Here is a 12,500-nt window from a genome sequence, read left to right as displayed (position 1 = left end):
GCTCTTCAGAGGAGCCAACAAAGAGATCAAGAACTACAACAGCCAAACTGCCTTCCAGGTGAGAGTGCTGAGCGTGCCCGATACCTGCACACTTGTACCTGTCTCACGTCTGGCAGTGATGGAGCTAACACACCTGAGACGGTAGCACAGCGAGCACATGAAAGCTTTTGTGTGTGTGTGTATGTGTGTGTCCAGCAAGAGAGAAAGAGAGAGAGAGAGATTTGCAGTTATGTGAGACCTTACTGTTGTCATACAATCCTACTGAATATGTTAATGAAAAAGAAAACAAATGTTTAATTATTATTATTTTCACAAATTGCATAAGAAGGGGTGCAAATTGTAAACTATTGCAACAATTATTTGCACACCTTTGTGAACATGGCCCTTATCTGTGACTGTGTCTGTTATCTTCATTGTGATGTCTGTGACCTCACAGAGAGACCTTTGTAAACATGGTCCTTATCTGTATGTGTGTGTGTGTGTGTGTGTGTGTGTGTGTGTGTGTGTGTGTGTGTGTGTGTGTGTGTCCGTCCGTTGTCTCTGTTGTCATGTCATGTCTGTGACCTCACAGAGAGACTCAATGCATAACACACAGTAGCTACTGCTCTCTAGTGTGAGGAAGAGGAAGAGAGGGGGTAGTCTGAGCAACCACTGGAGAGGAAGGGGCAGATAGAGATGCAGGCATGTACGGAAGAGTGAGAGAGATATAGAGAGAATGCAGTCTAGAGGGAGGGAGAGATAGAGAGATAGAGATAAAGAGAGGAATAATGAGAGAAAAACAGAATGTAGTATATAGGGAGGGAGAGATAGAGAGAGATAAAGAGGAATAATGAGAGAAAAACAGAATGCAGTATATAGGGAGGGAGAGAGAGAGAGAGAGAGAGAGAGAGATAAAGAGAGGAATAATGAGAGAAAAACAGAATGCAGTATATAGGGAGGGAGAGAGAGAGAGAGAGAGAGATAAAGAGAGGAATAATGAGAGAAAAACAGAATGCAGTATATAGGGAGGGAGAGAGAGAATGAAAGGGATCTAGGACAAAAGAGAGGGAGCATAAAAAGAGAAGAGAGGAGAAGAAAAGAGGGGGGTCATGAGAGGAAAGGAGCATGAGATAAGGGAGGAAATCTCCCAGGAAAACGTCCTCAGTAGTAATTCGTTTTCCCATCACTGCGACCAACTGAAGATGGAGGAGACAGAGAGACAGAGAAGAGAAGAGGGGGCTCACAGAGGGGGGGGGGGGGGGGGGGGGTTAAGAGATGGGGGAGAGAGGGCAGAGAGGAAAAGAGAGAGAGAGAGGGAGAGAAAGAGAGAGAGAGTAGGGCAGAAAAATCCATCATCTCTGAGTGTCACTGGGACTCCCTGGTAGATTACTGCTGGGTACTGAGACTACACCAGGATATGCTCTGGTATTTGTGTGTGTGTGTGGTGTGTGTGTGTGTGTGTGTGTGTGTGTGTGTGTGTGTGTGTGTGTGTGTGTGTGTGTGTGTGTGTGTGTGTGTGTGTCTACAGTAAATGCATGTGTATGTTATCTGTTTAAGATTGATTAGGTATTTACATTAGTGAAGTCCCAGGAGAACCCCATTGGAGTTACATAATGAGCTCCCAGTGTTGTGGAGGCTCATGATTTATGTGATACACATAACCACATGGTTTACCACACACACACACACACGTGAACCTGCACGCACAAATCTCTGTAGTGATATGTCTTGAAATGAGGTCTGTCCTCACCAATGACATGGCCAATAATAAAAGATAAATACATATAAGAAAGAAAAAAATAATAAATGTAGATTAAAAAGATTTAGAGAAGCTCAGAAGGTAGAACTGAGCTGGATTTAGTTTTAGATACTGTATGTAGTGTGTGTGTGTGTGTGTGTGTGTGTGTGTGCCCATGCTGAAGTTAGCTGAGTTCTGTCCTTCCTCGGGGAGTCAGAGCTCAGCTCTCCCCTCTTGTTACCATGGTCACCGAGTGTGTGTGTTTGTGTGTGTTTGTGTGTGTGTGTGTGTGGTGTGTGTGTGTGTGTGGTGTGTGGTGTGTGTGTGGTGTGTGGTGTGTGTGTGGTGTGTGTGTGTGTGTGTGTGTGGTGTGTGTGTGGTGTGTGTGTGTGTGTGGTGTGTGTGTGTGTGTGGTGTGTGTGTGTGTGTGTGTGTGTGTGCAGGCTTGCTGGTTAGCTGCTTGGCTGTGCTGCTTCCACAGTTCACCTGAAAGAGCTGTCGCAAATACACCATTCAACTTTACTGAACACCTCTCATCATCCCTTTCACCCTCTCTTTCCTTCTCATCCATCTCTCCCTCTCTCTTTCCCTCTCACCCTCTCTCTTTCTCTCCACCTCTTTCTCTCCCATCCATCTCTCCCTCTCTCTTTCTTTCTCTCATCCATCTCTTCCATCCATCTCTCCCTCTCTCTTTCTTTCTCTCATCCATCTCTTCCATCTATCTCTTCCTCTCCCTCTCTCTTTCTCTCCCATCTATTTCTCTCTTCTCTCTCATCCATCTATCTCTCTCATCCCTCTTTGTCTCTCCTCTCTTTATCTTCCTCTTGTTCACTTTCTCTTTATATGTTTGTGTTTTTGGGGTGCTACATTACATTTTTGTGTTTTTGGGGGGCTACGTTACATGTTTGTGTTTTTGGGGGCCTACGTAACATGTTTGTGTTTTTGGGTTGTTACTTTATATGTTTGTGTTTTTGGGGTGCTACTTTGACTCTTTTGAGACTTAAGTTCTCATCTAATTCTTTCCCCTGTTTGTACTTTATCACTTTATTACTGTTTATCTCTCTGTCTGTTATACCCACCCATCTCTCTTTCTATCTCTTCATCTCTCTCTCTCACACAGGTGGCCATCATTGCTGGGAATTTTGATCTGGCAGATATTATTAAGAATCACAAAGCATCAGATGTTGGTAAGTTGAGCTGATTTCTCCTTCCTCTAACTAACCCCCATTCCCAATGCCATATTATTTTGGGAGAACTCATCTTTGTTTCCCTCTCTCTGTCACATATCACATTTACTCATTTACTCACTGGACCAAAGTGAGGAATAACATTCAGGCTACCTTGTAGAGAGACCATTGGTGGGAATTAACACTGCGTCAATCAGTACTATTACTAGAGGATGAGAGTGAAGAGAAGTGTCTTTGTGTCCCCTCTCTCTATCACATATCTCATGCCACATATATTTACATTATGTTGGGCTCATTCAGAATAGCACTGGCTAGCAGTACGACCTCTCTGTGTGCATTTGTCGTCTGACATGCAAAGTACCGTTGACCGATTAAAATCTAGTTACCATGTTGTCAACTAAAGCACACATCCTGTACCGGGCATGGCTATTAAATTTGCGTCAAAGGCTGATAGTTTCAATTGTAGATGCACTCTTTAAAGTTAATAGCAGCCTCCTCACATTCCTTATTATTTCGGATTTAAAATGCACACCAGTGCATTATATAAGGCTACAATTTAAATTGACATTTTAAAAGCTATTATTTCCTCTTGTTTTCCACCTCGCAAACTCTACTAGGCTACAGTAAAAGCGCATTATCTTTTGGCTATTGCGCAAAAGCCTCTTGTTCTGATATTTATTCATTTCACATTCTTACAACAGCTTGTCACAACATCATTACACAGCCTTAGTATAAGGCCTACAAACACTTAACTTGCGGATTCAATGCGGATTCAACTTTCCAAAGAAAGCTCCAGAAATAGGCTACAATATAACGACTTGAGTTATTTGCTATGTTTAGATCGGAATTAACGCTGTTATGGATCCATTTCTCTGCAACGCAACGTAGCCTACAACATTTCTCTTTAGATATACAGGAACAGCTTACTAGTGACGATTGCGTAGAATGCAAGAATATCCCCAATCTCTCGGATGCGCATTAAAACGTTATCTTTTAGGTAACTTTCCACGCTGATGGTGCCCAAAATGCAACACAACTGTGTTCAAAGCAGGATGAGGAAAACCTGAGGTTGTGTGTTTGTACAAAACTGAACTAGAATTGTATAGCTTTGAAAATATTTAACATTGTTTCATGTGTAATTGAGATTGCAGAGTTGTGGGAAACTGAGTCAGTGCATCACCAATCCCTGTAATAGTAGTGGTAGTAGGCCAGACGCTATTATGTATAGGCTACATATGGCAGTGTAGAATGGTTAGGGGGGGGGGCATATAAAAGTTTGAGAACCTGTGGCCTAAAACAATATTGGTGGTTACATGTTAGATCTGAAGTGAAATGGGTCGCGATGGCCTGTCATTTTTAAAAAGTGGGTCCCCAGAAAAAAAGTTTGGGAAACACTGATTCTGAACAGTCTGATAGCTGAGGGAACAAAACTGCCTTTGCATCTCTTAGTTTTGCACGCAGGCATTTTGTACCTGCGGCCTGATGGGAGAGGCTGAAATTCACCATATAGTGGGTGGGATCCATCCTCTAGGATAGACCCAACTAGCCTCTGTAGCTGCCTACTGTGTAGGGATTCCAGGTTCAGCTGTGGCTCTCCAATCAGCCTACTAGCCCACCTTACAATTTGGTTCAGGGAGTTCTTATTTTTTAGGGGTAGGTTGCTGAGCCAAGACACCAGGCTAAAAGAAATGACCGATTCAATGAAGCAGCGGTAGAACATGGTGAGCCTCTTTCTGTCGATGTGGAAGGAGGACAGTAGCCTATAGAGGCTGGTTCCCCTTTTTGTATGCAGTCTCACAGTTTGCCTCAAAATTTAATTTATTATCAATGATGGTCCCAAGGTATTTATATTTATCGACACACTCCACTGTCTGACCCTTTATGCTGGTGATTTCCTTAGCCCTGGGGAGTTTCTTAAGTCTATACACATATTTTTTGTTTTGGAAATGTTCTGAAATGTTTGGAAATCTGTAGAAAGGACCTATCACACCAGTCTACAAAATCCTGGACAACTGGACCATGACCTGTTTCATTTCCTTGTAGCAGGCTTACAATGACAGAGTCATCTGCATACTTTAAAATAAATCTGTCTCCCCTGCTACTGCGGCACATGTTGGTGTAAAGGATAAACAGAAGAGGAGACAGAACACAGACCTGAGGGGAGCCAGTGGATTTTACCACATTTCTAAAACAGAATTTAAGTGAGATAAAACTTTTTTACGCATGGCAGCAATCTTAGATCTTTTATTTAACCTTTTGAAACAAATCTGTTGCATTTATATTTTTGTTCAGTATAGTTAGTTCAGTATGCTAGCACAACACAGAATTAGCATAAGCATTACATAACATACTATTAACACTAGGCCTACAGCTGGGACATTAGCCACATGTTAGCACTTAAGAATAAAATTGCATTTAATTAGCATTAACATTATTATTATTATTTTTCGCCTTATTCACCCAGCGGCCCGAACTAGGCTAAAGGGTACACTTGCCATTACACCTACTGTAAGTCCAGCAGATGGTGGTGGTAATGCACTCCGTTTGCAAACTTCCAAAAAAAAACTCACTGAAGAAGAAGAACAGGCCAGTGGACTGAGGTGTAATGGCAAGTGTACCCTTTAGCCTCATTCTGGCCGCCGGGTGAATAAGGTGAATTAACACTGCAGCTGCGGCCGTTAGCCACGTAGCTTTCCTGTCAGCAACACTGGGGCTGTTAGCCACGTAGCACTTCTTTGAAGCACTGAAGTGAAGTATCTCCAGCTGGGGGTTTTCCAGGTTTTGGAACTTCCTCTGGAAAAAATCTATCGTGAGAACTTGGGCACCCCCTGCCTAACCCTAACCCCTAATCCTAACTCCATTGAGAACCACTGTTTATCAAGCCCTCCATCTCCAACTGTCCTGAGAATTGAAACACCAAATGGAATCAATGGAACATTCTCCGAACAATATGTAGGCCTACATTATTTGCTATACAAAATCCTTTTAAAAATCACACTAAGACATCTTTTTTAAGGGTCTCAGACTGCACCCTTGAGCCACAGCATGGCACTACTCTACTGGCTCTATAATCTTCCTCTTATCTGTATGACATGTCTTGTTCCATCTTCAAAGTCTTCTTCTGACTCAGGACAGAGTCCAAGGGCCTCAGGCACACCTCAGGAAGCTGAGGTGCTTCTCCCATGGCAACTTCCCAACAGCTAAGAGACCCATTTGTCCCAGTTTAATCCGTGCTGATTTTGCAGGACGTTAAATTAACAATGTCATTGTTCTTCCTCGCAAACAGTGTTACATCATCAGCATACACAGTCAATTTAGCAGGAGGGACCTCTGGGAATCTAGTAGCTGTTACACCAGTCAAAACCCCCCATAATGAATCCAACAGAGCTTTAGTACTTACAGCACATGGCAGGGATGGAGAGAGGAGTGTGTGTTTGTGTGTGTTCAGAAGAATCTCATGAATATGTGTGATTAATCCTTTTCTCTTTGGCTGAAAGTAAGGCTATTCTGTGGGCATAAGAGTCTAGCTCTGAACCCTCATCAGATCCCTTATCAGAAACAGAGTGATCCTGCTGCCTGTTGGGAATGAGATCCATCATCTTGACGCTTTCAATAGCCCCGCCCCCCCCGGATTGTAGTGGAGGCTAAACATACGTAAAACGCCGTTTATGCACCTCCTGAATTTCGGAAATAACGTTTACGCACCTCTAAAGTGCTCTAAAGTGCGTTTATCCACCTCAATATTGTGTTTATCCACCTTTGAATAGCCTACCATTCTTAGACCATTTTAAATTAAGCTTATGTCGCTTTACAATTGTCTATAGTTTCATATTTTTAATTTCATATTGTTGAACCTGTCCTGCGCAACACATAGTTTAGCCATATTAGTTTATCCATTGCATTATGGTATACTGTCAGTGACCAATCGTCTTGCAGCAGTCAGAAGGAAGCATCAAATATTAGTCACCGTATGTCGTGTAAACGAGTTTGGATAATGAATAGCTTTTTTAAATTAATATACACCGATTTTCTGAAGCGTCAAGACAGCATCCCTCCTCCTGAGTATGCCAGAAAACGGCCTTGACTACAAGCCCAAAGTGAGTGAGCCCCAGAAATAGTACAAAACTTCAAATTTTTGAGGTTAATTTGGTGCGCGGTAAAATCATGCCACTGAGTCAATAAGGCACAACGTTGACATGATTAGGTTACTGCTACCTTTTCCCATTAGCCTATGTTACAAGTAAAATTCAGGATGTTAAGTCAGATAGATAACTGGTTGTTATTTCATGCAGGCATTTAGACACTGAAAGCTAGTGACAAGCTCCCTTTGTTAGTCAGCTAATGTTTAGCTGTAATAATATTAACCAACCACAGGAAACAGCGTTTGCTATGTAGCAAACATCTTTACGTCTTTATGACGATGCGCCGTTAGTTGGTATCATAGACAGTGAAAGTATGTATCCATTCATGCTAAAGCTCATTTCCTCTCCATTCCCTTGCTGCCTGCCTACCTGCAAAGCTTTATGGGTAATGGATCACTACCATTAAGCAAGAGCAATATCACCATGGCGACATCACTGCTCTTACTCCCACTGCAATTGAATTTCAGCCAAACCCCATCAGGAACATGTGTACAACACACACACACACACACACACACACACACTTTTGTGTAATATCCAGCCGCCAATCTCTCTCCTCCAGTCCATCAGAGCCCAGGGCTGCAGGGTATTGCTGGAGATTAGCTGTGATTGGCAGTGATTGATAATGTGCAGAGGTATTCAGACGTCCTGCTGCTTGATCACAAACCCTGGTTAGCATCATAGAATGGGGAGGGGAGAAATGAGCAGGAACACACCCATACACAAACACACACACCGGTTTACACCACAACATTCCTACACGCTCCTGAATAGCAGCAGCAACCAAATGAGCCATCTTCAGAGTACACATAAACAGTGTGTGTGTGTGTGTGTGTAGACAGAAAGGAAGCATGAGGCTTACCTCTGACTATAAGTGGGACAGCCTCCTCTGGTGGCAGATCAATAGTATTACACCTAGTAGCATCTGCCCTGATGGAAACTGCTCTTCTCCTTAAGGGCATATTGGAGGGCTGCAACTACTCCCAGACCAGCCATCTCTCACACTCAGGGAAATGCCTCTGTGTGTGTGTGTGAGTGTGTGTTCATAACCTCAATGATATTAACCCACTGGAATGTTAGCTATGCTGCAGTAACTCTGATTGTGATGTCTCCCAAGGTGACACAGGCCATTAGGCCTCTACACGTGTGTGTGTGTGTGTGTGTGTGTGTGTGTGTGTGTGTGTGTCAGTGTAGTAGTGGATGATACGGTGGATACTGGCATAGTCAGCATCTCTGTCATCTTCTGTTTCGCTATTTCATAGATAAGATATTTGTTTGTTCCAAAGACAGACAGACAGACACACACACGCACACACACACACACACGCACACACACACACACACGCACATACACACACACACACACATACACAAACTGTACTACTGATTCTACCCCAATGTTTCTGTCTGCCCCCCACCACTCTCCAACAAACACACACACACACACACACATTCACATGACTGTGTTTTTCTCACTGGCTGTGTGTGTGTGTGTGTGTGTGTGTGTGTGTGTGTGTGTGTGTGTGTGTGTGTGTGTGTGTGTGTGTGTGTATGTGTATGTGTATGTGTGTATGTCCAGTGCCTTTCAGGGAAACCCCGTCGTACACCAACCGGCGCCGCGTGACCGGCACCCTGACCTCGCCGCGCTCGCTGCTCTTCCGCTCCGCCTCCGACAACAACCTGAACGGAGACGGACGTCCAGCCCACTCGCCCGTCCCCTCGCTACGCAGCCTGCCCCCTCTGGCTCAGCCGCCGGGCACCGCCCCGGACGCCACCACGGCCGACGGCAGTCTGCAGAGCACCGGCAGCTCCCGCTCCTCCCACACGCACACACACACGCGCTCACCCTCGCTGCAGCGCGTCTCCGAGGAGCCCGACAAGCACACGCTGCGGCGACACCCGCACGGGCACAGCCGCGGACGCCTCAGGTAAGGACCCCTCACCTGCTCTCGGTACTATTGCTGCTCTCACGTGCATCAGGTGTGTTCTGCACCAGGTGTGTTCTGCACCAGGGGTGTTGTGCACCAGGTGTGATCTGCACCAGGTGTGTTCTTTGTTCCGTTGTTGATCTCAGCCGTGACGCTGCTCTGAAGAGCGAGGGCTGCCGTGCTCTCCTCAGGGGACTGCAGAGACCTGCCTGGGCTCCTCCTCACACACACAACAGCACGCGGCTCTCATTTGAGCAGCTCTCTCAGTCAGTACACACACTACCATGTACGTACTCAAACACACACTGATGCATTTACCCAAATGCACACATGCACACACAGACTCACATACTGTCGAACACACACAAAAACATGCACACACACACACATGCACACACACACATACACACACACACACACTCTTGGTAAGAAGTTCAACATGTGTGTGTAGGTATGTGTATCCTGTGTGTGTGTGTGTGTGTGTGTACAGGAGTGTGTGTGGATGGGTGTGTGTACAGGAGTGTGTGTAGATGGGTGTGCGTATGGAGGGGTATGTGGAGGGATGTGTATGGGCCTGTGTGTGTGTGTGTGTGTGTGTGTGTGTGTGGATGAGCGTGTGTGGAGGGGGGTGTTGTTCTATTAACTCACTTCACTCCAAGATAATGGAGCAGAGAGAGAAAGGAGAGATGCAGTGAAAGAGAAGAAGAAAAGAGGAAGAGGAAAGAGAGCAGAGGAAGGGAGAAGTAGAGGGAGAGAGGGATAGAGAGAGAGAAGAGGGAGAGAAGAAGAGGGAGAGAAGAGAGAGAGAGAGGGATAGAGAGAGAGAGAAGAGGGAGAGAGGGATAGAGAGAGAGAGAAGAAGAGGGAGAGAAGAAGAGGGAGAGAAGAGAGAGAAGAAGAGAGAGAAGAAGAGGGAGAGAGGGATAGAGAGAGAGAGAAGAAGAGGGAGAGAAGAAGAGGGAGAGAAGAGAGAGAGAGAGAAGAAGAGAGAGAAGAAGAGGGAGAGAGGGATAGAGAGAGAGAGAAGAAGAGAGAGAGAGAAAGAGAGGGAGGGAGAGCTCTACTCTTGTCAGTAATTCATCAGTGTCACCTCAGTTAATCTCTCAAAAAGCTCTTCTTTTGCCTCTCTCCCACTCGTGTGTGTGTGTGTGTGTGTGTGTATATGTGTGTGTGTGTGTGTGTGCGTGCGTGTGTGTGTTCATTTTTCCAGAGGTTTTTGAGTAATTTAATGCTCAAAGATGAGCTGTCTCATTTAAGAGATTGTCAGGTCTAATACTCTAGTGAGCATTTCTCACAGCCTGATGTTGGTGGCATTGCTTTGTGTGTGTGCGTGCGTCCGTGCATGTGTGTGTGCGTGTGTGTGTGTGTCCATGTGTGCGTGCGTGCTTGTGTGCGTATGTGCATGTGATGATGTTGAGGCACTGCTGTGTGTGTGTGTGCATCCGTGTGTGTGTGTTTCTAGGCCACTTTGTTACCTTTGTTTATGTTTGTACTTATGATTTCTGAGCTAACACTTTTTGTTCGTGTTATTATATATCCACTTTTTTGGAAATAACCACTTTAAAATTTGACCAATATTTTGTTCGTCCGCCTTTTTGGAGGTTTTCAACCTCAACTCTTTTGTTGCGTGTCTAACTGGCACGTAACATCACCTTAATATAACCTTTACGAAGCCAATTTGATGGTAAACAAACTTATAATAGGGGACTCGATCACCTACTGTAGCATAACCATACAGCATAGCCGTAGCGAGTCAGTAACGAGAGAATCAACCATGCAACTTCAAGAACAGAGACTCAGACACCTCCCGAGAATCTTGAAACATTCCCTTGTCAGTATACTGTATCTCTTTGGAGATAGTTTTTGCCTGTTGATTATCCTTCACCTCCACAACAAAAGCATTTTCATTGTGTACAGGGGGAACAAGCCACAGGAAGTAGGCTATTTACAACGGCAAAGTAAATTATAAATATATCGCAACTGTAGGGGGGCGCTGTACAGTCGCTAAAAATACTTAAACCTGCATAGTGTACTGTACCTTTGAATGAGTTGGGTTGTTAAGGGATGGCATGAGGATCATTACTCATATCATGTTAAGTTTTGACCACCAGGGACGGAAGCCCGACCAGGCACTAAGCTGAAGATCAGCAGCGTTTAATGGTGTCCACGGTGACATGTGCATACACACACATGCACACTCACACACATGCCCAATTACACACCCACACACTATCTCTCTCTCTCTCTCTCTCTCTCTCTCTCTCTCTCTCTCTCTCTCACACACACACACACACACACACACACACACACACACACACACACACACATGCACACTCTCACACATACATGCACACAGATACCGCTGCGTGTTAGATAGCTGTGAGTGGGGATAGGTGGGCCTTCGCTGTGTGTTAGATGTGTGCCATGCTAATGTGTTCCACATGCGGTTCTGCTGCTGCTGATGGAGGGGATGATGTCATTGCGATGCTGTGGTGTTGCTATGGTAATTTGGTGCTGATGCTGCCTTGTCCTACATGTCCATCTGGCTGAGAGTCCTCTCCCGTCGCCATAGTAATTACGACCTGAGGGTGTTAGTGTGCTCTGACCAGGTGGACCAAAGTGGGCCGGAGTGACCAGAAACCTCACTCACATTCTCCTAGGCAACCAGTGTGTGTGTGTGTGTGTTTAGTTGTTAATATAGGTCTGAGTTTTTGAGAATATGTGTGTGTGTACCCACGCACTTGTCATTTTTTCTGAGAGAGAGAGAGAGAAAGAGGTTATCTACATACTTTTCTCTCATCCCTCCATCCTTTCTCCTCTCCACTCCTCCCTCCTTCCCTATCCTGTCCAATTCTTTTCTCTCCTCCTCTTTCCTCCTCCTCCCCCCCTCTCCTCTTCTCCTTCCTGCCCACATCCTCTCCTCCCCCTCTCCTCTCCTCCTCTCTCCTCCTCTTTCTCCTCCTCCCCTCTCTCTTCCCCCTCCTCTCTCCTCTCCCCTCCTAGGCAATCAGTCTGTGTGTGTGTATGTGTGTGTGAGAGAGGTTCTCTACCCTTTATCTTTGTGTGTGTGTGTGTGTGTGTGTGTGTGTGTGTGTGTGTGAGAGAGAGAGAGAGAGAGAGAGAGGTTCTCTACCCTTAATACTTGTGTGTGTGTGTGTGTGTGAGAGAGAGAGAGAGAGAGAGAAAGAGAAAGGTTCTCTACCATTTATCCTTGCGTGTGTGTGTGTTTGTGTGTGTGTGTGTGTGTGTGTGTGTGTGTGTGAGAGAGAGAGAGAGATATGTTCTCTACCCTATATCCTTGTGTGTGTGTGTGTGTGTGTGAGAGAGAGAGAGAGAGAAAGAGAGAGAGAGAGGTTCTCTACCCTTTATCCTTGTGTGTGTGTGTGTGTGTGTGTGTGAGAGAGAGGTTCCTTTATCTTTTTACATCATTTTCTCCTCTGCCCTCCTTGTTAGGATGGACGGCAGTGGAGGCAGCAAGGATGGTAGCAGACCAGGAGTAGGAGGGCCCACAATGGGAGATTTATTA

The 12,500-nt window shown here is 45.2% G+C and overlaps 1 protein-coding gene across 8 annotated transcripts in view; it reads left to right on the top strand.

The window, feature by feature from the left end:
* shank3a (SH3 and multiple ankyrin repeat domains 3a) overlaps window positions 1-12,500 on the top strand; it is a 217,117-nt gene that overhangs the window by 100,107 nt on the left and 104,510 nt on the right. For all 8 annotated transcript variants that reach the window (XM_042109815.1, XM_042109811.1, XM_042109809.1 and 5 more), the window contains exons 8-10: window positions 1-58; window positions 2,838-2,904; window positions 8,626-8,974. The exon at window positions 1-58 is cut by the window's left edge and continues 20 nt beyond it. In XM_042109815.1, coding sequence (XP_041965749.1) covers window positions 1-58; window positions 2,838-2,904; window positions 8,626-8,974 — 474 coding nt within the window. The remainder of the gene's footprint in view (window positions 59-2,837; window positions 2,905-8,625; window positions 8,975-12,500) is intronic.

Source organism: Alosa sapidissima, chromosome 11 (genome assembly GCF_018492685.1).
Source record: "Alosa sapidissima isolate fAloSap1 chromosome 11, fAloSap1.pri, whole genome shotgun sequence".
Taxonomy (NCBI): domain Eukaryota; kingdom Metazoa; phylum Chordata; class Actinopteri; order Clupeiformes; family Clupeidae; genus Alosa; species Alosa sapidissima.
The sequence above is the reverse complement of the archived record's forward strand: the minus strand, read 5'-3'. Positions and strand labels throughout refer to the sequence as shown.